This window comes from Mauremys mutica, chromosome 2, assembly GCF_020497125.1.
Source record: "Mauremys mutica isolate MM-2020 ecotype Southern chromosome 2, ASM2049712v1, whole genome shotgun sequence".
NCBI lineage: Eukaryota > Metazoa > Chordata > Testudines > Geoemydidae > Mauremys > Mauremys mutica.
The window spans coordinates 48,046,090-48,071,783 of NC_059073.1; the positions used below are offsets into that span (position 1 = coordinate 48,046,090).

The window sequence follows — 25,694 nt, forward strand, 5'->3', positions numbered from 1 at the left end:
CAGTGGATGCTGATGCCTGAACCCACTTCCACCCTATATCTTCCCTCTTGCTACTATCAGCAATGATGCACCAGCAGCGATTTGTAGGTATGAAGCTGGGTAGCATAAATATGGCAAAACAACCTCTGCAACACAGCTCATCTTTCCACCTAGGCAGAGATTTAGTACCTAACATGCACTAAAAATGTGGGCCAGTGCTTCAGCTGAAAGTGTCTCTCAGCTGTATATCATTAAACTCTTTTCAAAATATCCAGTAACATACAAAATCCTTCCTGGAGTTGTGTGGAAGAAGTCGAACAGTTACTGCACAGCCAGAGATGCCCCCCAAGCTACACTTCTTGTAGGGTTGCCAATTTTGGTTGCACATATTCCTGGAGGTTTCATCACATGACACAATCTTTAATTAAAGATTGATCTTTCATTCCTGGAGATGCGGGGACAGAACAATTGTAGTGGGCTGGCAACCCTACTTCTGGGCCCGATTGTGGGGTCTGTAACTCTCCAACCCCTGCAGTTAGGCAGAACCATGGCAGGAGACAGGGAAAGGGGGGGGGGCTGTTGGTTTTCCTCAGTCAGCCACCATGACCCAGTCTAACATTTGTCTCGTGATGGGAAGGGTCCATGGCAGTTGGGAACGACCATTGGGGGTAGAGTGAGCAGACAGCAAGTATGAAAATCAGGACGGGGGGGGGGGCGATAATAGGAGCCTATAAAAGAAAAAGACCCAAAAATTGGGACTGGTTGGGGGGTTGTTCCCGGGATCTCGGGGTGAGCCGCGCTTCCAGCCAGCCCCCAAGGGGCTGCCAGGCCGGTGTGCCGGGAGCCTACCCCCGCCCCCGCGCTGGGGAGGCGGAGGCACCGCCCCGAGCCGCCGCCGCCTCCTCCCCCCTCGCAACTGGGCGCCGCCCCCTGCTCGGCGCCGCTGCCGCTGCCGCCGGATTTGCCACATCTGCACCGCCCGCGCTAAGCGTCCGCCGGAGCCGAGCGCGCCGGGAGATGGAGCCCCGCTGCCGCCAGGGCCGCCCCCCGGGACTCCCCATCTGCCAGGGCCGCCAGCCCGGAGCCGCCGCCTAAACCCGACCCGCCGCCCGCGCGCTCCGGACCCGGGACCCGCCCGGCCTCCGCTGGGCGGCAGCGAAGCGCGCCCGCCTCTCTCCCGCCGCCGTCAGCAGCTCGGGCCATGGCGGGGCGATGAGCGAGCGGCCGCCCCTGCCCAGTGGCTTCGGGGAGCGGGGACTGGCCCAGCGCGGCGGCTCGATCCCCGCCCGGCGGAGCGCGCTGCCGGGCTAGAGCCGGCCGGGCCCAGCGGCATGTGGAGCTCCGCGGGCGCCGTGCTCCAGCTCCTCTGCCGGGCCGCCAAGTTCGCGGCTGCCCAGGGAGCCCGGCAGGACCTCAGCCGCTGGCTGGCCCGGGCTGGCGGAGCGGGGGAGCCGGCCGGCGGCGCCCTGGGAGACCCGGCTGGGCTCCTGCGCGGGCCGTACCCGGCGCCGAACGGGCTGCAGCACTCGGAGCTGCTGCTGTGCCAGCTGCCCGAGGCGGGGGGCGCGGGGCCCGGGCTGCCCGAGGCCAGGACGTGGCGCTGCTCGTGCTGCCTGCTGGGCACCTGCTGGTGCAGGAGCTGCCTGGGCGTGTGCGTCCTGGCCGCGCTGTGCTTCGCCTCGCTGGCCCTAGTGCGCCAGTACGTGCGGGACCTGCTGCTCTGGGCCGAGAGCCTGGACAGCGTGGCCGGGGTGCTGCTCTTCACCGTGGGCTTCATCGTGGTCTCCTTCCCCTGCGGCTGGGGCTACATCGTGCTGAACGTGGCCGCCGGCTACCTGTACGGCTTCGTGCTGGGCATGGGGCTGATGGTGCTCGGGGTCCTCATCGGCACTTTCATCGCCCACGTGGTCTGCAAGAAGCTGCTGGCCCGCTGGGTGCTAGCGAGGATCCAGGGCAGCGAGAAGCTCAGCGCCGTTATCCGCGTAGTAGAGGGAGGAAGCGGCCTCAAAGTGGTGGCCCTGGCCAGGCTCACCCCCATCCCCTTCGGGCTCCAAAACGCGGTGTTCTCGGTGAGTGGCTGCCACAAGCAGGGCCCTGCCTGTGGCGGTAGGGACTGGGGGCGTGGCTTGACTGAAATCAATATAAGTCTCCCACTGACTTCAGTGGGGCCATGATTTTGCCCCATGAATATTCGATATCAGGGCTCTAGAAACTGACAATTTCCCTGATTTTCACACCACTGAACATTGCAAAACACACAACTTCTTCATAGTCTGAGTTCCTTGGTTTTGTAGTTTCATAATCACAGTTTTTTAGATTGGAAGTCTCTTTCCTCTGTTGCTGTGTGAAAGACCTTCACAAACAGAAACTGCCTTAGGCAAATGTATCCATACCGCTGGCAAAGGTCTGCCTTCAGGGTTGCAATTGCAAGATCAGGGCCTAATTCGTCTGCCTGGACTGACCCTTGGGCCTGTGTTAGTGCCCACTGGCTTTGATAGGCAGGGGCAGCTCCAGGCCACAGCACGCCAAGTGCGTGCTTGGGGTGGCATGCCGCGGGGGGCGCTCCACTTGTCGCCGGGAGGGCGGCAGGTGGGACCGGTGGACCCTCCGCAGGCACGTCTGCCGGAGGTCCGCCGGAGCCGTGGGACCGGTGACCGCCAGAGCGCCCCCCGTGGCGTGCCGCCGTGCTTGGGGTGGCGAAATTGCTAAAGCCACTCCTGTCGATAGGACAGCACAGCTCTGGTGCCAGCTCTGGGCCTCATAGGTGGTGCTGTAAAACAGTGAAAAGTTTGGTGATTTGCACATAGTAAGTGAACTGAAACCACAGTTTTTCTCAGTTGTTTTGGTTATAGTAATCATAAGTGTTTGGACTGGAATATGACCATTACATTGAGTAGTCTTTTTAAAATTAATCTCCCAATTAGGGTGTCTCTCTTCCAGCGATAGATATGGCATTCTGTTCTCCCCCACCCTCTGCTTTTACAGGCCACCTCTAGGATTGCTTGAGGAAGAAAGATTCTCAAGACATCAGTAGATGAGATTTTGCTGGAATCATTTTAGGTTGGTTGTGATAGAAGATTCTCAGTCTTGTATATTATGCAAAAGGAACATAGTATAAAGCAAAATCTCACAGAAAGAGTTTTAAAAGAACTGCCTTTTAAAGGTGATTCAGAATGAATGAGTCTCATTTTAAATGAGATTGGCTAGATCTGGAGAAAGTCTGATTAAAATGCAAGTTTGGTAGGAAGGATGCAGATTCCCTTGATAACTAAATGGACACTGCTTTAAAAACAATTCATTTCTTTCTGAAATTTTTTAACCTAAATTATCATAACTGAAAGATGGTAATAATTATTGGGTTTGTTTAGTTTTATGTATTCAGCATGTTGTGTGTAGTCAGAGCTGACAGGTACGGTGGGTTGGGGTACACTGGCAGAGCTGAGGTGTGCATATAAAAGCCTAAAAAATGGTGGGAATAGAATTAAATTAAATACTTTGATTTACATTCCACCCCAAAACAAAATTGCTACAATGTGAGAGTCCAGGTGGCAATCTCCAGCCACAGTATAAGGCAGTGAGCGGAAGGAAACTAGGTTGTTTTTTTTTTGGTGGGGGTGGTGGTGGCTGTAACTTGGGGACCCCTCTGTCAAATGACCCCAAATTTGTATCATTAACATCACCACACACCCTCATGAGGCACACCATATTTCAAAGCAATCTGAGTAACTGTTTAGATTTTAAAGCGCTTACAAGAGTTGAATTTAAACCCTCTAGTCATTTTTCTGTACTAGCAAATGTGCAGTATAAAATTTTTCTTAAATACTGTTCGGTCCAAGTCCCCCAAAGATATAATGTATGCCATGCACTACCTTCGTTAATATTCAACAGATTGAGACTGTTTTGCCTTGCATCACATCAATAGTTTGATCTGTAGCTCTGAGCAAAAAAACCCCCAAACCAAAAAAACACCTGGCAACTTTTTGAAAAATGACTTTTCCCCCCCTGGACTTATATCTCCACAACCTCTAACTCAAATGATTTCAAATTTGAATCACTAACATTACTCTCTTGATGCACACTACATTTTAAATGAATCTAAGAATGCCAATTTTAGGGAACTTCAGTGGACCTTTAAACAGATGTCATGATGCAACCTTAACTATTGTGAGGCTCCCATGCAGCTATAGTATTCACACAGGTTAACAGTATACAAAAATACAAAATAAATTCTATGTATAGAGTCCAGGCTGTGATTTCTGTAGAAACTGACTGAAAAAATTGAGACTCTTTCTTGTAAGATGTCAAGTACTATATTGTTAGAATAGTTTTCAAGCACATTTTTAAGCTTTAGTGATACAGTTTTCTCATTAGAATACTCTTTAATATTTTTCCCTAAATATGCAAATCTTGCTGGAGATGCATGACTCTCCTCCTGGCTTCCCACAGAAATATTTTACAACTTTTGGCTTTTCACTTAACCAAGTTGTTTTTTGTCACCATTGGAAACCTCTTTTGGATTGCATTCTGATCTGAAATTGGACCATCACCAGCCTGGAACCTTTCCTTGCTCTTCCCCTCCAAGGGAAAGGATCAGATAACCGGGAGAGCATTATGGAGATTGACTGTTCCACCCTTTCAAACCACAAGCTCATCCTCCCTCACCAAGGGTTTGATAGGAATTTTCTCACTGGATACTGGGAGGCATACTAAAGGAAGTGTGGCCATATTGGCTTTCCCCTATATATTACTTAGCAATTAAAAAGTTGAAGAAAGGCAGCAAGAAAGGGAGCCTTCTCCAAAAAGTATTCAAGGGAAATATTCTTCACTGGGCTTGTCACTCTCACTGGTACCAAGGAAACAGTCTCCTTTGCTTGTCCCATACACACAGTCTGAAGAAGAACTAAAGGGGCCCATTGAACCTCTGAATGTAGATACCTCTCTGGATGGTTAAAATTCACCAGATGACAATGTGGGTGCATCATCTTCCTCCCCTCTAGAAGGTATGCTCCAATTTCACAACTTATGGAAAGGATAGCTACTGCCTTGAACAACCTGTCAGTAACCTTAGAGTAAATTACACAGCTGTTTTTCAATATTCTGGGCTCACCCTCTTGGAGGAAGATTGCCTTGTCTGTCTTAGATGGCTTATTACAGATGCTAAAATTTATCTAGTTAAACTCAGCACCTGGACAGGCAGCTTCTAAAAAAGAAGAGTTATACCAGCTGCCTCCTGAGGGCTTCTTGTTCTTCTGGACTCACCCAGCTGCAAATTCATTGGTGGCAACTGCCATTCAAAGAGCTAAAGGGGATCAAGTCCATTCTACCCTTTCTGATAGAGGGTAAGAAGTTAGATTTGCTGGGTAGAAAGATGTTCTCACCTGCCACGTTCAGCATGAACGTGGCAACTTATCTGGACATTACTGCTTGATACCAATATTACCTGTGGGAGAAAATAGCATTGTTTGTCCAGTGACTGGTGGAAGACCAGCTGACCAAAGCCCTTATTGCTAAAGGTCAGTTTGTTGCAAAACATACCTCGAGAGCATCTTCTACTTCTGATATGTCATCTAGAGCTGTAAACTGTGTGATTACTTAGAAGTGCCTTGCCCAGGAAAAAAAAAATCCAAGTATAAGATCTCCCTTTTGGTGGTGGAGGAAGAGACGAGGGTCTAGACAAACTGAATTGAAACCAGGTCTGCTGTAAAGTCTTTGGGGATTTCTCATCCCCCATGGAAAAGGTTTTGGGTACAAACGTTTTATCAGAGAGAAGTATTATCAGCCTCTACTTCCTATCCCTTTTAAAGGAAATCAGCAGAATCCCCTTATTCAGTATCAGCATAGACCCAAATCCTGCAAATTGTGAGCAAAAGGCACATGTGCTGCATTGTTTTCTCTGGCACGAGCCTCTTGGTCTTAGGGTTGATGGGATGTACAAGAACCCCAGACCAGTTTTAAACTTACTGTCTGTTTCTCCTTCAGTTGGAAATGGTCTTTTCTATGTCCTTACTTGTTGCGGGACAAAATTAGAAACGCAAATTTAGATATCTGCAAATTTAGATATCTGCAAGTAAAATGCTATACTATATATTCACAAAGGGAAGAAGTCCCTAAGGATTCTTTGTGATTTGTTTCCCAATTCCATTAGATTTAATGACAAGGCCCTACTTAGCAAATCTTGTATCTGCTTTAGTATTTTAAAGACAGTAATAGCACTGACTGCATCCTCTTGATAATAAAGGGCTCTGCATAGTTCCATGGCCCAGATTCCTACAGGTGTTGTGTTTTGTTTTTTTTAAAGTAGTACTCTTCTGAGAACATCTGTCAAATAATTAGGTCTAGAGTAGTCATTCGTATATCTGTCAATACACCCATAGCGAGAAAATATATTAGTCATGTTGCTGGCATATGTTCAAATCTAGCAAGCAAAATTTGCAACGTGTATTTTGGAAATGTCTTAATTTTCCACTCTTTCCAAATAACTTATCTTCTTCCAGTGGAATAACAAAACCAAACCCTAATCTTTTATTTTCCATCTTCCCTCTCCCTTCCCCAAAAAACCTTTCACTAATATTTCATGCTAAGAACTCTTTTTGGGATTTTGGCAATGTGACTTAACTTTTCAAAATAATGTTTCTATGATATTAAATTATTCTGTTTTAAAATAATTACACTGCCCTTAATGGTGCATGCACAGAATAGTCACTTATTTCATCGCACAGCCCTTAAAATAACCGAACTCTGATGTCTTTGTCCTTGTCTTTGACTTTTTACAGATTTGTGCTATTGTCAGTTATTTCCTTTGTAGAAGCTCAGTGGTACTGACTCTGCTTAATTAGAACTTTAGAAGTTGTTTTCTTTCATGTAATGTGGTCTGTTGGATAGTCTGCAGAAATTCTTTAGGAACAAGTGACAGCTTGCTTCAAACTTCCATCAGGTCTATGAATCAAATAATCACAGCAATCCAGTCTTTAAGCACACATTGCTAGAGCCATTCCAAAGTCAATAGATATGTTTGACAATGACTTTTTGGCAAGACTAGTATTTGTCAGTGTTATCATTAACAGACTGATTTTTATTAATGTCTCAATACCATATCATTTATTGTGACTGATCAGTATATTCAGGACCTATTTTTACTTTACTTGTGTATCTTACTACTTACCTCCATTCTACAAACTGAAGATCCAAGTTGGTCTTGTGGACTGTTTTGTTAATGTTATGATGTGTACACCACTTACTTATAGCTAAACAGTTTAAACCACCACAATGAGAGGCCAAAGACTATCAGAGAGATTTTTCAGAGTATGTACTCAAAACATCAGTTCATAAAAATCAGTGGAAGGAAACTTTTTTTTCCCACCACACAACCTCTGGTTACCTTTTTCAGGGATTTTATTTGAAATGAGTTGGTGGTCTTATTTTTGTTTTTAGATTGTCACATCAGAATTGATGCCAATTGGCATCATTGTTGACAGCTTCCACAGAGAGGTCATGGCTGAAAGAGTTTGGCAGTTGAATTATTCTCTCAGCCCTAAAAGTGGTCCCTTCAAGTCAGGATGGAATCACATTGGCTAGGAATGTGCTGTTGCCAATGCTTAGCCTGTTTTGTTGGAGTCAGGAGAGAATGAAAACTTCAGTGTCCAAAGCTGTCAGACCTACACCTTTCATAATCACCAAGGAAAATAATCCAGGTATCTGTAGATTAGTTTGTCCCTTAGCATCCATAAAATTGTATTCACTTTATTTTGAACTCACTCTCTTGCCTTTTGCTTTCATTGCCTGCATAAATACATCCTATGCCCTTCTGGACTCTCATCTTTTATATTCCTCTGTATTTCTCAACCTCTCCTGATCCCATTTGACTTTATTTAGCTGGTACTGTGTACCTTGCCCCAGTACAAATTGTCTGCATAATAGCTAAGAGCTACTCAAAATGGAAAAAGAAACTCGGGGGTCATTGGGGCAGGAGAGGGGGACTCAAAAGAACATTCACACTTTCTTCTTTTTCCTGTTTTTCATCACCACTTTCAAAAATATCTGACTAGCTCTAATTCTGTGCCTTGGCCAATTAAAATGTAATATAAAAAATCTTCCGTGAATGTTTTAAATGATTCATATTTTTTTTCCTTACAGAAATACTGTAGCTACACTTCATGCATTTTAACTAAGCAAAGGGATAGTGTAATTGCATCCTTAGGATGTCCAGTTAAAGATGCAGCCCAGCAAAAGATGAAATATAATCGAACAGAATTTTAAAAGGGAAAGTTTAACAGTGTTGCCTTGTTGAATTGATCCTTTACTGAACTTTTGCACTCAGTCATTTTCAGAATATTGTAATATAATGAATTCTAAACTTTTGCTTAGACAGTTGTGGGGGAGGCAGTCAAGACTGGTTATGGGAAAATTATATCGAAATTGTACATCGCTTTTCACAGTTGATTTCATTTAGATTACAGATCTGTCGTTACCCAACTATCTAATGGCTTCCTCAGTTGGACTGCTTCCTACTCAGCTCCTAAACTCCTACTTAGGTACCACCTTGCGAACTATGGAAGATGTCATTGCAGAACAAAGTGTTAGTGGCTATTTTATATTTACTTTACAGGTGAGTGGTTTTTAAAAATGATTTAATATTATTTTCATGGTCAATCTTAAAGACAGTATATTCATTGTAGTTTGGGTGACTCTGGAGACAAAGCAGTTACATTTGGAAATTTTGTATTTATTTATTTATTTGGCATGTGGCCATACTACTTTAGGGTTGTGATCTTGTTCATCCTCCAACTAATGGGAGACATTCTAGGAAAATCCAGCAGGAATACTGGTGACTCAGTGGGTTGGGTAATCTTCTTTGAGTTGTTACTGAACCAGTGTCCTAACATGATCTTAGGTACTACTATGCTGTTGGTGATAATGGACAAGAGCCTTTCCTGTGATCTGTACCTTTTGTGCCTCTGGTGGTACAAAGAGTCTAAAAGCCAGTGGATCTCCCAGGTGGGGATTTCTCCCAGTGTGTGTGCATCTGACACAGAATCAGCATAACTGGTTCCTCCTCCTCCACCAGCTTCTCCCGCCTCCAATATAAGGAGAATATAGGGAGATGAGAGAGGCTGAGTTTGGAGTGCTAATGAGCTCAGCTAGTCTCTGTTGCCGTAGTGAGCCATTAGGGCAATAGCGATTCACTCCACTTTGGAGCCTCTCTTAAGCCCAAAATATCTGCCCTGTTCCATTCCAGCATTGGCTGAGCTTCAGTATTAGAAGACTATAGGATGATCCCAGCTTGTACAGCTTTTAGATGAAAGTTGCTATAGAAATAAGTGGTTGTAGTGACCACCTCTTCAAACATCCCCATTTAGAAAGTAATTCTGACTTAATGAGAAGTATGAATTAAGAACTTTTATAACAATGGTCATACTGGGTCAGACTAGTGGTCCACCTAGCGCCCAGTATCCTGTCTTCTGACAGGGATCAGTACCAGATACTTCAGAGAGAATGAAGAAAACAGGGCAATTATTGAATGATCCATTACCTATTGTTCATTCAAAGCTTCTGGCAGTCAGAGATTTGGGGACACCTGGAGAATGATGATGTGTCCCTGATCATCTATGATTCTATGGAACTATTAGCCAAGAATATCAGGGTTGGAAGGGACCTCAGGAGGTCATCTAGTCCAACCCCCTGCTCAAAGCAGGACCAATTCCCAACTAAATCATCCCAGCCAGGGCTTTGTCAAGCCTGACCGTAAAAACCTCTAAGGAAGGAGATTCCACCACCTTCCTAGGTAACCCGTTCCAGTGCTTCACCACTCTGAGTGGAAAAAGTTTTTTCCTAATTTCCAACCTAATTTCCATCAGTGGCTATCATGCAGGAATTTACCTAATTTTTGTTGAACCCACTTACTCTTTTGGCCTTCACAACATCCCATGCCAATGAGTTCCATGGCTTGATGGTGGATTGTGTGAAGTTTTACTTCCTCTGTTTTTAAACCTGCTGCCTATTAATTTCATTGGGTGACCCCTGGTTCTTGTGTTACGTGAAGTGGTAAATAACACTTCCCTGTTCACATTCTCCACATGAGTCATGATTTTATAGACCTCTGTTTACCCAAAAGTTGATGTACAGTTAACATGTCATTAAATCCTAGGCAGCGAGCAACGTTGTTAGATCCCTTGAGTGGAGAGCATGGTGAACTGGCATTGCTATACTAGTAGCAGAAGAGGCATTAAAGTGTTGCCTGACACTGTCAGTTAATTTGATATTGGTTTGGATTTGAATGGCAATTACAACCATTTGCTTCCAAATTTTCAGATCATACTGTAGTTGTCTTGTTCACTTTTTATAATATTAAAATCTCTTTATAAAAAGAATGAGATACAAAATGACCACCAGGCCCCATTTAAATAAATTTCTATGTGCTACTTGTTTGCTGATGAAGCTTGCTTGAGAATATTGACATTTGTGTAACAGCATGGGTTAAATAAACTGGAAAGGTAATGAGAGAAAACAAAGGTTATTTGAACATCTTTCATTTTACTTATGAAGCTCTGTTACTGGGCTAGTTCTGTGGTTGTTTGTTTTAAAAATTGCTAAGGGCTAAATCCAGCCACACCATTCATGGGTACAGAGGCTGCCTATGTAGTGGAACTGGCATGGTTCAGGTGCACGTTGGGGAGTCTTAATATAGGAAGGGATCAGAAGAGGAGGTGACTCGAGGTGGGGGAAGGATTACTGGAGGAGTCCTTTAATTCACCACCACCCACTTCTCATGCTTTTTCCCAGCACTTTGCCTGGCTACCAGGGCTGGACATTTGGGCCCTAGTGAGTAACTTAGAGCTCAGTAAATAGCTTTAAAAAAACAACTACTCTGAACATTTCTGAAATACGAAATGTGATTTGCTTTAGCTACTTTTGTGGTTGCTTTCAGAGAATATTCTAAAGGACAAGCTTACTGGCAGTAATGTTTGTCAAAACGAAAGGTTTTGAACATTGCCTGTGAACATTTTGGTATGAATGTTCAGTTGACAGATCAAATATTTTTAGAAACTGTTTGGTGAATAATCCTGAATAAAATTTTCCCAAATTTGTTAAACGCTTCATGCATAGTTTAAGCAAAGGCTAAATTTGTCAAATTGTACTATTTAACCGAGCTTTATCAAACAGCAGCAGAAGTTAATCTGGTTTGGGGTGTGGGGAGAGTCAAAATCATATATTTCAATGTGTAAGATTAGTAATAAATGTTAAGTATCTTCGGCACTGATCATGTAACTAACTTGTATGCAAAAAGATCCCTTCACCCACATTGAGCCCCATTGACTTCAGAGGGTCTCTGCCTGCAGGCAGCAAGTTGTAAGGATAGAGCTTTGATTTGTAATTTGCAGGATACCAATGCAAAATGCTCTTTTGAATGTTTGGGACCTCTGGAGCATGCCACTCAAACAGGAAGTGTGTGAAGTTATATCACCTTTGACTATTTTATCAGTCGTTATGGAGTTAATAGGTCTGGCCCTGGTCAGTATCTGTCCTCAGCAAAAGAAAATCAGGTGCTGCAACAATTACCATTGATTATTGACTAGGTTCATGGTTTTTAAGGCCAGAAAGGGCCACTAGATCATCTAGCCTTATGTCTTGTATAACACCGGCCAGATAATTTCACCTGGTTACCTCTCGTGTTGAGCCCAATGACTTGTGTTTGGCTAAAAGATGTTTTCCAGAAAGGCATCCAGTCTAGATGGAGAACCCACCACTTGTCTTGGTAGTTTATTCCAATAGTTAATTACCGTAACTGTTTAAATGTGTGCCTTATTTCTAATTTGTCTGGCTTCAGCTTCCAGTTATTGGTTCTTGTTTTGTCTCTCTCCACTAGATTGAAGAGCCCTGTAGAACTTGGTATCTTTTCCTTGTGTTGGTACTTTGAGAGGTGACTTGATTACACTCTGTCTTCTTTTTGATAAACTAAACAGATTGAGCTCTGTAAATCTGTCACTGTAAGGCATTTCCCCCCCCGCCCCATCCCTTGATTCATTTTTGTAGTGGTAATAGTTGGCAGGTTTCTGAGCTAGAAGTGAACCATCCTCAGCTTTGTGCTATGTATGGGATATTGTACTGCTGGAAGTGCTGTCTTTCAGATGAGGCTTAAATGAGAATTTGATCATTTGTTGTTAAAGATTCTGCGGCACTTTTTGAATGGTATTAATCTTGCTGCCCTTGCCCAGTTTCAGTGTTAGTAGTTACTTCTGCCTACTTGAAATTCCTTCTGTAATTCCACTTGGAAAGTTCTTATTAATTTTGCTTTTCTAAGAACAATTGTTTATCCTTGGGGCAGAATGATTTGCCACACTTCACCCTGGAGGCAACTCTATTTAAGTGGTGAGTGCTTCCTATGTCAAATAGTGCCAATAGGTGCCGACTCTGTGGGTGCAGGAGGCACTGGGGGGGGAGCGGGAGGAGCAGGGTGGGTTGCACTTGGGCAGAGGGGATGGAACCTTTCAGGAAGAGGCGGAGCGGGGGTAGGAAGGGGGTGGGGCCTGGAGCAGAGCGGGGGTTTGAGTACTCTCAGGGCCCAGAGGAAGCAGCTACCTATGGTGACCACATAGAGCAGTGGTTCTCAAAGCTGCTCCGCCACTTGTTTAGGGAAAGCCCCTGGTGGGCAGGGCCGGTTTGTTTACCTGTCGTGTCCGTGGTTTGCTGTCCTGGGCCAATGGCACATCCCTCGGCCCATGCCGCATCCTGCAGCCCCCATTGGCCTGGGACGGCGAACCGCTGCCAGTGGAAGCCGTGATCGGCCAAACCTGCGGATGTGGTAGGTCAACAAACCAGCCCGGCCTGCCAGGGGTTTTCCCTGAACAAGTGGCGGACCGACTTTGAGAACCACTTACATATAGGGACAATGTTAAGTCAAACGTGACTCCAAATTTAGGTTTTATATCTTCATATAAACTTTTAAAATAGAGGTGAAGAGTAGCCATGTTTCTGTGGAGGTTTTTGTTTAAATCTCAGCTGAAACAGTTTTCAAGCCAATTAACATTTCCCTGAAGTGTTCACAACAAAACATTCCAAATTGTGCTGCTGTGGAACCTAAAGGTGAAATTGACTGTTTCCTTAAATGAGGTTAAATGGAAACGTGAGCAACAAGAATAGTGAGAATATTCAGTTAAGATTTAATAAGTTTTGTGTTGTGGTGTGCCTGTTTGTCTGTGAGTATGTGGTGTGTTTAATGTAGGAAGCAATATTTTGAAATTACTTTCATCCTTCCAGAATCCTTTTTTCAGGTTGCAAAACAACTTGTATTCTAAGCCCTGTTTTGAATTCCTTAGCCCCGCTTTGTAAGTTTCTTACTAAAACTGTCTTCTGACTGAAAACATTCAAGTGTAGCCTCTGCTCAGAGAATAATTTTGTCTCTATGGAACATTTGAAGTTAATTTATGTTGGGATGTTTGAAACAGGTTGTTTTTTCGTATCTTGCACTGAAGTGGTTTTTAGGTTTTTGTTTGTTTGTGTTTTTTTTTTTTTGGTCCACTGCTGCTTCAGATTGCTTGATAAAGTATTTTATATGTGATGGTCCTTAATGCAAATTCAAATTCCTTACATTTGGGAATTTTAGATGCTGTGGAGTTACGTTTTTTGGAGGGTCAGAGCGAGTTCTACCTGAGCTAAAGTATGTTTATTTGGGATTGTTTAGTTCTGCTAGACTTACCTAAAGTGGGGTAACCTCTTCAAGTGGTTCCTGTTAGGGAAAACCTGTGTTTTGAACAGCTGGAAAGCAGTTTTGTTTTTGAGTCATTCCCCTGACAACCATAGCTGAGGCTTCACTGAAACAACACACTGTGCTGGTGGAGTTAACTTTGAGGCATCACTGGAGATATATAGGTCTTAAGAAGCAAAACCCATTCAGCTGTGTTTTTTTAATTACAAGAGCATTAAAAAGGCCTCAACTGGGGGGTGGGTGGGGGGAATCCTAGACACACATTCAATTAAGATTGAGAATATAATGTCCTCCTCCATGTTGTAAAAGCAGGGAATTTGAAGATTAATTCCTAAAGTCAACCTTAATTTTGTAACGCAACCTAATCTCCATCTATACACAAGAGACCTCCATCCTATCAACATTTCATAGAAGCATAGATTATTAGGGTTGGAAGGGACCTCGAGATCTAGTCCAACCCCCTGCTCAAAGCAGGACCAATCCCCAAATGGCCCCCTCAAGGATTGAACTCGCAACCCTGGGTTTAGCAGGCCAATGCTCAAACCACTGAGCTATCCCTCCCCCTCAGTGAAGCTCACAAATTATAGAATCCTAGATATGTAGGGTTGTAAGGAACCTTGAGAAGTCAAGTCTAGTCCCGTGGGCTGAGGCAGTACCAAGTAAACCCAGACCATCCAAACTGTTTTTAAAAACCTGCAGTGATGGAGATTCCACAACCTTCCTTGGAAGTTTATTCCAGAGCTTAACTACTGTTACAGTTAGAAAGCTTTTCCCAATATCTAACCCTAAATCTCCCTTTCTGCAGGTTAACCCTATTGCTTCTTTTTCTGCCTTCAGGGGACATCGAGAACAATTGATCAGTCTTCTTTTATAACAGCCCTTAACATATTTGAAGACTGTTATGAGGTCCCTCTTTGGTCATATTTTTTCAGTATTTGCTCAGTATTCTTTAACCTTTCGTTATTGATCAGGTTTTCTAAACCTTCTAAACATTTGTGTTGCTCTCCTCTAGACACTCTCCAGTTTGCCCACATCTTTCCTAAAGCGTGGTGCCCAGAACTGCACACAGTACTCCAGCTGAGGCTTTACCAGTGCCGAGTAGAGCTGGACAACTACCTCCATGTCTTATATACAACACTCTTATTAATAGACCCTAGAATTGTATTTTTCCCTTTTCACAGTTGCCTCTCATTGTTGACTTATATCCAATTTGTAATCCACTGTAACCCCAGATCCTTTTAGCAGTATTACCACCGAGCCAGTTATTCTGCATTTTGTAGTTGTGCATTTGATTTCCCTCCCCGACCCCCAGTGTGAGCATTCAGACTGTTGGGCTGCAGTAATGGGTTTGGAGTTTTCCTATAAATTGTTGCTGTAAATGATACACTACTTGGGATATTTATTCTCACAATTAAACACTTCGGATTCACTTTTTCTTTGGTACTGCAAAGATCCACCCCACATCTGCAGTTGTAAAATTCCTTAATGGGCAAGGTTAAATAGGTGTCCTGAATGCCATCCTAGTCTATTCCATCGTGCTGTACTATACAGGGACTGCAGGAGCCTAGGCAATGCTCTGTTGCTTCTGAATGTGTTCAGTAATGGAGAGCCAAGAGAGAAAATAACTTTTCTTTTGCCCCCGACATCAGTAGAGTATTATCTCTACTGTTCTGCAAATTGCACATCTTCATCAGAATGTAACTGATTATTTGAATTAATTTTACTTGATATCTACTAGGGAAGTGCTGTGGTTCGCACCCGCACGTGTACTTGTTCTTGGGGGTAGGAGGAGGAATTTCTTTACCAGGAGATGAATAGCAAAACCACCTTTACAAATGTGTCAGTTATAACAGCATATGGAAGAAAGCACCTAGACTTACAGCACCTGCCAATTCTGAAGTCCCATCTAATCTCTGGCTTCTCGCATATCAATGGCAGTGTTTTAGAATGGATTATCCTATTGGTTAGGCTTATCTTCCTCTGAATGCATTTACCTCCAAACATTAACAAGTGATCTTCAAAGCTGTGTACTGAGAACTCCTTATCTTAAAGCTTCACCTAAAGTATTTGCTTTGTATTCCTGTTTTTTGCTATATATATTTTTTTTCAATTGCAGTGTGTTTGTTTTATTCATAGATTGTTATAAGCATCGGTCTCATGTTTTATGTTGTTCACCGAGCTCAAGTGGAATTGAATGCAGCTATCGTAGCATGTGAAATGGAAATGAAAACTTCCTTTGCTCCAGGCAGCCAACCAAGCATCACTTCTTCAACAACATTCTGCAACAAGAGGACAATAGCATTTTCTGGGGGTGGGATCAATATTGTGTGATTTAAAGTATTAAAAATGTAAGGTTTTGTAATTGTAAGCTATTGCCTAGAAAGTCTATGGACAACTATAACCAGTGTAAAAAAACAAAAAACCCAAACAGTTACAGGTTGTACTGTGACACAGACCAACTCACCAGTTATTAAATTGCACAAGAAGGGTGATATTTAGCAAGGAACAATAGATGGTTAACCAACTTTGAAATGTAGATGCAAATTACTGCACCTTTTGTCCTTTATTATGCCTGTCATGATCTGTAGCCTGCACTTTAGATTTTGTTTTGTGTTTGCTCCAAGAAACTGATAAAAATGGCCCAGAGGTAAATATTTTTCTGCTTAGCATTATTTATAAGGTTGAATAATTATATACAGTAGATCTTTATTACTGAAAGATGAATGAGTAAAAAGTATGCAGTTCAATGTACAATACTCTTGAATGTGCTTTGCTGTGGAAATATTTCCAGAAATGATAGTGTATTACTTTGTTAATTTGGGACCATTTGGCTTTCCCTCCATATTTTATTTTAAAAAAAGAGAACCCTATATAAATTTTTGGTTGAATGTATTTTTGTAAATCATTGAAATGTTGCAGAGCCACTTGTACTTATTCACACAAGCTTAAATCCTACATTGTGGGACTGAAGTGCTCTTAAATAACATTTTAAGTTACACTGTGTAATATGCAAAGTAAAAGGGAAACTATAGAGGACATAATGGGTTATGGTGAATATAGCACTATCTGAGGGAGAACTCACGAGTTATCTGCTCCAGTGACTTTACCACATGGATTGTAACAAAAGGGCTGTTCCATTGCAATTCTATTTATAAATGTTTTTTAAAAAATTATTTAAAGGATGGATTTTTGTTTTCATTGCACCTGATGCGTACAGTAAGAATAGGGACCTAAATCTTTCCCTGCCACAAAAATGTTGGGGTACTAGCATAAGAGGTCTTAGACTAAGGTGGCCTTTATTATATAGTGGTGAAGATCCTTTATTCCTTTTAAAAACACTTTAAAAATTAAACTAATTCCAGTCACTCTTTCCCCTCTCATTACATTCTAAAACGATTTAAACTATTGTATCCTTAGGTAGAAATGCAAACTAGAGGCTTTCCTTCAGATAAATTAATAGAAAAGGACAGCAGTGTCTTTGAGACTCAGGAATTCAGAATCCATTTTGAAAAAGACAAAATTATACTAGAATTATGGGATAGTGCTCCTTTTGTGTGAGCTGTGGATTGTTCTTCAGTATGTTAGTGCTTGTGTGTGTAGATACAGTACCTTTGTGTTTATACATATATTTATGTGTGAGTTACATACTGTAGATATACATATAAACACTACTCAGCTGCCTCAAACAGATGAAAAGTAACTGGCAAAAAATAGCTTGATTTATTACCTTTTCTTTTGAGAAATGACCTTTGTAGTTATTTTGTTTTAAGCTGTAAAAATCATTTCTGGTCTTTTGAGATTTTGTTAGAATGTAATTGCTTATTACAGTGCCTCCTTTGTGTAAGGCTGTTCTTAGGATGTGCAAGCATAGGATTTACCGGTGATTAAATAAATCACTTGCTGTAGAGGACAAGGGCCTTTAAAGGTATCTGGGAAGCAGAGATTTGATAACCTTTTAACAGTCTTATAGTGAGGATGTATCATATTTAAAAAAAAAATTTGACACCTACAGACTTTGCAGTAGTGCAAGTATTCTTTGTAGACCCCTGTTCTTAGGTCTTGTGACGTCAGGAGCTGAATTAGCTGAATGAAACAGTGAAGTTCGAAATGTCTTTTTAAAGAGACTATCGGTACATGCCTTGAGGTGTGTGTGTGTTTGCACATGTTGGCCTCCCAACAACTGCATTCCTTTCCTGTATGAAAACCATGAGAGAACTGGATTACTTCTTGATGGAATTATAAATCATCAAATAATGATTGATCCCTTTAACAACAAAGTTTTTTTTCTTTCAAGAATAATCCCAGTAAATGAATGGATCTGAACTTTACTCCATGTGGGTTGAACCAACAAAGGTGTATTTGTGTATGAGAGGTGTCTTATTTGTTTAACTAATTTAAGCAAGCATTGATCATTTAATAACATATTTTGAAGTGCTTTTATTTAATATTTTGTAACCAGAGTAGCTTCACTATGTGAATGCTTTTTGTAGTATGGAATTAGTTTTTAGAATTATTGCATTTTGCTTGATGCTTGTAATACTTGTGTACAGGTTAATGGGAAATATGCATTAAAAAGAACTATTTCTATTTCATGCCAATCATAATTTTATACAATAAATTCTTTAAACAAATATATGTTTTATGCATTAAATTTTCCCAAGTTGCTGTGAAGGGGTAGTTTGTTTTCCTTTGCAGTCACCTCCCAATGTTTGGTTCTCTCTTTTTTTGCCTGGAAAAGTCTATAGTGACAGGAGAACTAGTGAATTTATTATATAAGATTAAAGAAACTGAGTAGTTGATGGGAAGGGATTTCTAGTCTACTTAATTTTTTTTAAATTAACACCTGTTTAACATCACCAAATGTCAGGGACATTAACTGAAGATGCAGCTTTGAAAGCATGATAGTTCACAGATACATAGCTGAGAAATCTGCTAATCTAGGGAAGACCATGAGTCTTGAGATAGATATAGATAGATTTAAAGAGCAGAAATAAAATCTGGCTTGGGAAACTGTCTTGAAGAATCCTTTTTAGGCTGTCTTCATAGATGATAAAAAAGGGCATGAATCCAATTAAATTTTTTTTTGCATGTCACCTTCACAAACTTGTTTGAGTTACAATGTTCAGTTTAATTTGTTTGAAATAAACAAACATAAATTACAGATAACTGAAAAGATAGAAATGGAAGTCTTTGAGTTTAATGACACTAGAAGAATAGCAAGGGAAACTGTAGCAAAAGGACAAAAGTCAGCTTTACACTAAGTGCTTACTAGCAATGGCTTCTTCGTTTAAGAGCTTCACCATGGTAATACTTTTACAGTCTTCACATAATTACTTCAGCCAGTTAAAGTGATGCAGAGGTGGCAAAGAATGCTCTTACACATTGTGTGCAGCCTTTCCTTTGAAGATTGTGAAATGGTGCTGATCATCTTCTGCTCCCCAAACTCATTCAAATAGTCAGCAGGAACTCTTGCCTGAGCAAAGCCAAGCCGGGATTTGGCCCATGATGTGGATTATTTGTTAATGAATATTCTCCTCCATACCACTGTTGTTCTTGGTGAGGGCAGGGACTCACTAAAGTAGCTCTGTGGCAAGTTACTATTATATAATCAAGATGCAGGTGGCAGTCCCACCTATGTAACATCAGGGTGATTTGGATATAGAGCCTGAGAATGCTAACATACAATGGAAGTTGATATTAATATTTCCTGTGCTGGGAAGCCTGAGGGTGCCCAGGGAATGTAGCTGTTCTCCAATTCCACTGGAGATATCCCATGAAGTTCCTATCGTGGTATTTGCACAGGGAGCCTAGCAGTGCAGAGTTATGCCATTTAGCCTGTGTGTTCTCCATCCAAGCTTCTAGGATGTTTTTTATCCTGTATTAATCTACTTGGCTTCATTCCTCCCAGCAGTGAGAGTGTGAAGCTGTGGTTGTCCTTATTGTCCCCCATTGTGGTGGTAGGGATATGACCTCTGATGCAACATGGAAAGGTGTGTGTGTGTGGGGGAGAGGAGTTAGGGAAGCACTATGCTGAAGGTCTCCATGGACTGCAAATGGAGGAGAGGCTGGTATTGTTGAACCTGTAGGGTCACAAAATGCTGCAGCATCTGTATTTGCTGCCAGAGAAGCCTCATTATGTCCTCGTGCTTCTCCCTCTCCTTTTACTGCTGCACCTTTCTCCTGTCTGCTTTTTCCCTCTCCAGACAGTATGCAATATTCATTCTCCAGGCCCTCTGTTCATGGTCTGATGCAGCACTGGCTTGCAAGATCTCAGAGACCATAACATCCCAAGTCCTCTCTTTCTGCTGGAGCAGAGTTAACAATTGTGATGAGAGTGGTCAGTGTCGGGCATTGGGGGACAGCTGCTGAAAACCTAGGTAACAGTGTCTAAACTTGTGTTAACCTCAGCATACTGACCACGGCTCTATGTTGCTCAGGAGCTGGTGCTACTATGTTGGTGTAATGAAGAGCTTACATGGGTGGAAGACAAATTTAAGTGTAGACACATGCACAACTAGGTCGACCCCAGGTGGTTTATATTAACCTAACTTTGTAGTGTAGATCAGGCCTCAGTCTGAAAGATACTAGGAAAAAATAAGAATATGAACAAGTTCCTGAGGCAGAGAGGAGAAACAGTGAGTGGATGCTGTTTCAGAAGATTAAATTAAACAATGTTGACAAAACTACAAGTAAAACTACAAGTCTAGTTTCCTACTAGCTTGCTTGCCTGGATTCTTGGCAGCCTGGGCTTCTGGGATCCCTGGCTCCAGGGCTGGCCACCAGTCAGACTGAGAAAGCAGGGCAGTCAGACTGAGAAAGCAGGGCAATCAGCTAATTATCTCAGATGCCTGTAAACGAATGCAAGAAGCCTGGGAAACAAGTACAAAGAATTGGAAGTCCTGGCATAGTCAAGGAAATATGATGTGATTGGAATAACAGAGCCTTGGTGGGGTAACTCACATGACTGGAGCACTGTCATGGATTGGGTATAAACTGTTCAGGTGTGGGGAGAAATGGTGGAGGAGTTGCTCTGTATATAAGAAATCATTGTGATTGCTCAGAGCTCCAGTTTGAATCTGGAGAAAAGCCTGTCTTTGGATTAAGTTCATAGGCAAGAGCAACAAGGGAGATGTCTTGGTGGGCTTCTGCTATAGACCACCAGAACAGGAGGATGAGGTAGATGGGGCTTTCTTTGGACAACTAACAAGTTTCCAGATCAAATGCCCTGGTTTTCACGGGGGACTTCAATCATCCTGACATCTGCTGGGAGAGCAATACAGCAGTTTTTGGTGAGTGTTGGGGACAACTTCCTGGTGCAAGTGCTGGAGGAACCAAGTAGGACCTGTGCTCCTCTTGACCTGCTGCCCACAAACAGAGAAGAATTGGTAGGGGAAGTAGCAGTGGGTGGCAACCTGGGCAGCATTGACCATGAGATAGTCGAGTTCAGGATCCTGACAAAAGGAAGAAAGGAGAGCAGCAGAATATGGATGCTGGACTTCAGAAAAGCAGACTTTGACTCCCTCAGACTCCCCCAGAAGGCTAATATGAGGGGGAATGGAGTCCAGGAGAGCTGGCTGTATTTTAAAGAAGCCTTATTGAGGGTGCAGGAACAAACCATCCCAATGTGTGGAAAGAATAGCAAATATGGCAGGCGACCACTTGGCTTAACAGAGAAATCTTTGGTGAGCTTAAACACAAAAAGGAACTTACAAGAAGTGGAAACTTGGATAGATAACTAGAGAGGAGTATAAAAATATTTCTTGAGCATGCAGGGGTGTAATCAAGAAGTCCAAAGCCCAATTGGAGTTGCAGCTAGAAGGCATGTGAAGGGTAACAAGAAGGGTTTCTACAGGTATGTTAGCAACAAGAAGGTGGTCAGGGAAAGTGAGAGACCCTTACTGAATGGGGGAGGCAACCTAGTGACAGATGATGTGGAAAAAGCTGAAGTACTCAATGTTTTTTTGGCCTCGGTCTTCACAGACAAGGTCAGCTCCCAGACTGCTGCACTGAGGAGCACAGTATGGGGAGGAGGTGAGCAGCCCTCAGTGGCAAAAGAACGGATTAAAGACTCTTTAGAAAAGCTGGACATGCATAAGTCTATAGGGCCAGATGCACTGCATCTGAGGGTGCTGATGGAGTTGGCTGATGTGATTGCAGAGCCATTGGCCATCATCTTTGAAAACTCATGGTGATGGGGGGAGGTCCTGGAGGATAGGAAAAAAGGAAAATATAGTACCCATCTTTAAAAACGGGAAGAAGGAGAATCCGGGGAACTACAGACTGGTCAGCCTCACCTCAGTCCCTGGAAAAATCATGGAGCAGGTCCTCAAGGAATCCATTTTAAAGCACTTGGAGGAGAGGAATGTGATCCGGTACAGTCAACATAGATTCACCAAGAGCAAGTCATGCTTGACAAACCTGATTGCCTTCTATGATGAGATAACTGGCTCTGTGGATATGGGGAAAGCGGTGAATGTGATACAAAGCTTTTGATATGGTCTCCCACAGTATTCTTGCCAGCAAGTTAAAAAAGTATGGATTGGATGAATGGGCTATAAGGTGAATAGAAAGCTGGCTAGATCATCGGGCTCAATGGGTAGTGATCAATGGCTTGATGTCTAGCTGCAGCCGGTATCAAGCAGAGTGCCACAGGGGTCTGTCAAGGGAGCAGTTTTGTTCAACATCTTCATTAATTAGTTGAATGATGGGCTGGATTGCACCCTCAGCAAGTTTGCGGATGACACTAAACGGGGTAGAGGCAGATACACTGGAAGGTAGGGATAGGGTCCAAACTGGAGGATTGGGCCAAAAGAAATCTGATGAGGTTCAATAAGGACAACTGCAGAGTCCTGCACTTAGGATGGAAGAATCCCATACACTGCTACAGGCTGTGGGGACTGACTGACTAAGTGGCAGTTCTGCAGAAATGCACCTGGGGATTACAGTGCATGAGAAGCTGGATGAAAGTCAACAGTATGCCCCTGTTGCCGAGATGGCTAATGGCATGTTGGGCTGCATTAGTAGGAGCATTGCTAGCCGATCGAGGGAAGTGATTATTCCCCTCTATTCGGCACTTGTGAGGCCACATCTGGAGTATTGCATCCAGGTTTGGACCCCCCACTACAGAAAGGATGTGGACAAATTGGAGTGAGTCCAGCAGAGGGCAATGAAAATGATAAGGGAACTGAGGCACATGATTTATGAGGAGAGGCTCAGGGAACTAGCCTTATTTAGATTGCAGAAAAGAAGAGAGATGGGGGGATTTGACAGCAGCCTTCAGCTACCCAAAGGGGGGTTCCAAAGAGGGTGGAGCTCGACTGTTCTCAGTGGTGGCAGATGACAAAACAAGAAGCAGTGGTCTAGAGTTGCAATGGGAGAGGTCTAGTTTGGATATTAGGAAAAACTATTTCACTAGGAGAGTGGTGAAGTACTGTAATGGGTTACATGGGGAGGTAGTGGAATCTCCATCCTTAAAGGTTTTTAAGGTCAGGCTTGACAAAGCCCTGGCTGGGATGATTTAGTTGGGGTTGGTCCCGCTTTGAGCAGCAGGTTGGACTAGATGATCTCCTGAGCAGTGTTACCTCTAATTTTTTATGTCCGTGTGAGGAATGAGTTTTGTTATGTGCACCAATATGAAGGTGATGGCACCAATATGGAGGTGATGTTTGACACATCACCTTCATATTGGTGCACATAACAAAATTCATGTGGGGGTGGGGCTGAGGGATTTGGAGTGTGGGAGGGGGCTCAGGGCTGGTGTGTGTGCGGGGGGTGGGAGGGGGGAGGGGGGGAGATTGAGGGCTCCAGCTAGGGGTGGGGCTGAGGGTGAGGGGTGTGGGAAGGGGCTCAGGGCTGGGGCAAAGGGTTGGGATGTGGCAGGATGAGGGCTCTGGGGTGGGGCCAGGGATGAGGTGTTTGGGGTGCAGGCTGTCTTGGGGCTGCGGTTGAGAGAGAGGACTCCTGCCAGCCCTCTCTCGCTGCAGCAGCTTGGGGCCGGGGGAGAGGCGCCCCTTCCCAGCCGCAGCAGCTCCTGGGGGGCTGAGCTGGGCCGGGCCAGGCCAGGCCAGGCCAAGTGAGGGGCTCCTCTCCCTGCCAGCTCCGGCTGGGCCGGGCTGGGGGAGGGGGTCCTCTCCCCTGGCAGTGGCAAGTCCGGGGTACGTCCGGGCGGGGGCTGGCAGGGAGGGACGCCTCTCCCCGCTGCGGCAGGTCCGGGCGGGGGCTGGCAGGGAGGGACGCCTCTCCCTGCTGCGGCAGGTCTGCGCTGGGGCCAGTGGGGAGGGGAGCCTCTCCTGGCCATGGCAGGTCTGCGTTAATAGGCAGCTGCTCAGCTTAGAGGGAACTTGGCTTCTGAGGTCTCTTCCAACCCTAATCTTCTATGATTCTGATTCCTCTACAAGCTTCCTTCCTCTTTAATGTCATAGGAACATAAGAACTGCCATACTGGGTCAGACCATGGTCCATCTTGTCTAGTATCCTGCCTCCAACAGTGGCCCTGTGCCAGAGCGTCAGGAGGAGTGTACAGAACAGGTCAACTACGGAGTGCTTCATCCCTGTCTTCCACTCCCAGCTTCTGATAGTCACAAGTTGAGGGTCTTTCCAAGCATGGTGTTACATCCATAATCATCTAGGCTTATAGCTACTGATGGACCTGTCCTCTATGTACTTACCTAGCTCTTTTTTTTTAAACTCACTTATACTTTTTGGCATCACAACATTCTATGGCAATGAGTCAACAGCACTGTTGTGTGAAAAAGTACTTCTACTAGTTTGTATTAAACCTGCTGCCTATTAATTTCATTTGGTGACCCCGGTTTTTGAATTGTGGGAAAGAGTAAATAACACTTCTATTCACTTTTCCACACAATTAACAATTTTATAGACCTGTATCATATTATCCCTTAGTTGTCTCTTATCTAAGCTAATCAGCCCTAATCTTTTTAGCCTTTCCTCTTATTCTGTGGCTACTTAGTTTCCCCAAGAGTTTTTGGTGAACATGTCAACAGCTTTCCCCATGTCAACAGCTTTCTGAAAATCCAGATACACCATATCAACTGGATCACTCTTATACACATGCTTGTTAAGACCTTCAAATAATTCTAATAGATTGGTGAGGCAAGATTTCCATGCTGAGTCTTCCCCAACAAGTCATATTTGTGTCTGAGAATTCTGTTCTTCACTATAGTTTCTGCCAATTTGACCAGTGCTAAAGTTAGGCTCAATAACTATTATTCTCAGTTTAATCAATTGGCCTCTAGTTACCAGGATTTCTTTGGAAGCCCTTTTTAAAATCAGCATTATATTAATTATCTTCTAGTCTTTTGGTACAGAGACTGATTTCAGTGACAGTTACATACCTCAGTTAGTAGTTCTGTAATTTCTACTCCTGAGGGAATTCTGCGCCACTGCATGTGTGCAGAATTTGTTCCATGCAGATTTCTGCACCCTGTAGCCCCTGGGACATGGACCTCTGGGGCAGGCCCAGTCCTTGCGCTGTGACAGGGTTGGGTGCAGCCTCACTGTCGAGTCTGGATCCCAGGGAAGTGGGAGGGGCTGCAGGGTGATCTACCTCCATGTAGCTAGTCGCCAGTGCTCCCCACTGCCATGCTGGAGCCTCCACATTTGTTTATTGACAAATAAAATTTGCAGAATTTTAAAATATTGTGTGCTGAATTTTTATTTTTTTGGCTCAGAATTCCCTCAGGAGTAAATTTCATATCTGAGTTTCTTCAGAACTTTTTGATGAATACCAGGTGGTCCTGGTGACTTCTTATTTAGTTTATCAATTTATTCTAAAACATCTTCTATTGACACATGAATTTGAGACAATACTTCAGATCTGTCACCCACATCAGAACTATTATTTTTGGGTATCTCCCCCACATCCTCTGCAGTGAAGACTGATGTGAAGAATTCATTTAGCTTCACTGCAATGGCCTTGTCTTCCTGTTTTGCAGGCTTCCCACTTCTGATGCATGTGATAATATTTTGACTTAGTTATTGCGTCTTTACCAAG

General features: G+C 43.4%; 1 protein-coding gene across 1 annotated transcript; it reads left to right on the top strand.

Moving 5' to 3' along the window:
• The first annotated feature begins 930 nt into the window (after positions 1–930).
• TMEM64 (transmembrane protein 64) lies at positions 931–18,760 on the top strand. The gene is made up of 3 exons (XM_045007157.1): positions 931–2,048; positions 8,429–8,584; positions 15,818–18,760. The coding sequence occupies exons 1-3, from the start codon at positions 1,311–1,313 to the stop codon at positions 16,010–16,012; spliced, it is 1,089 nt and encodes a 362-aa protein (XP_044863092.1). The 5' UTR covers positions 931–1,310; the 3' UTR covers positions 16,013–18,760.
• The last annotated feature ends 6,934 nt before the right edge of the window (positions 18,761–25,694 follow it).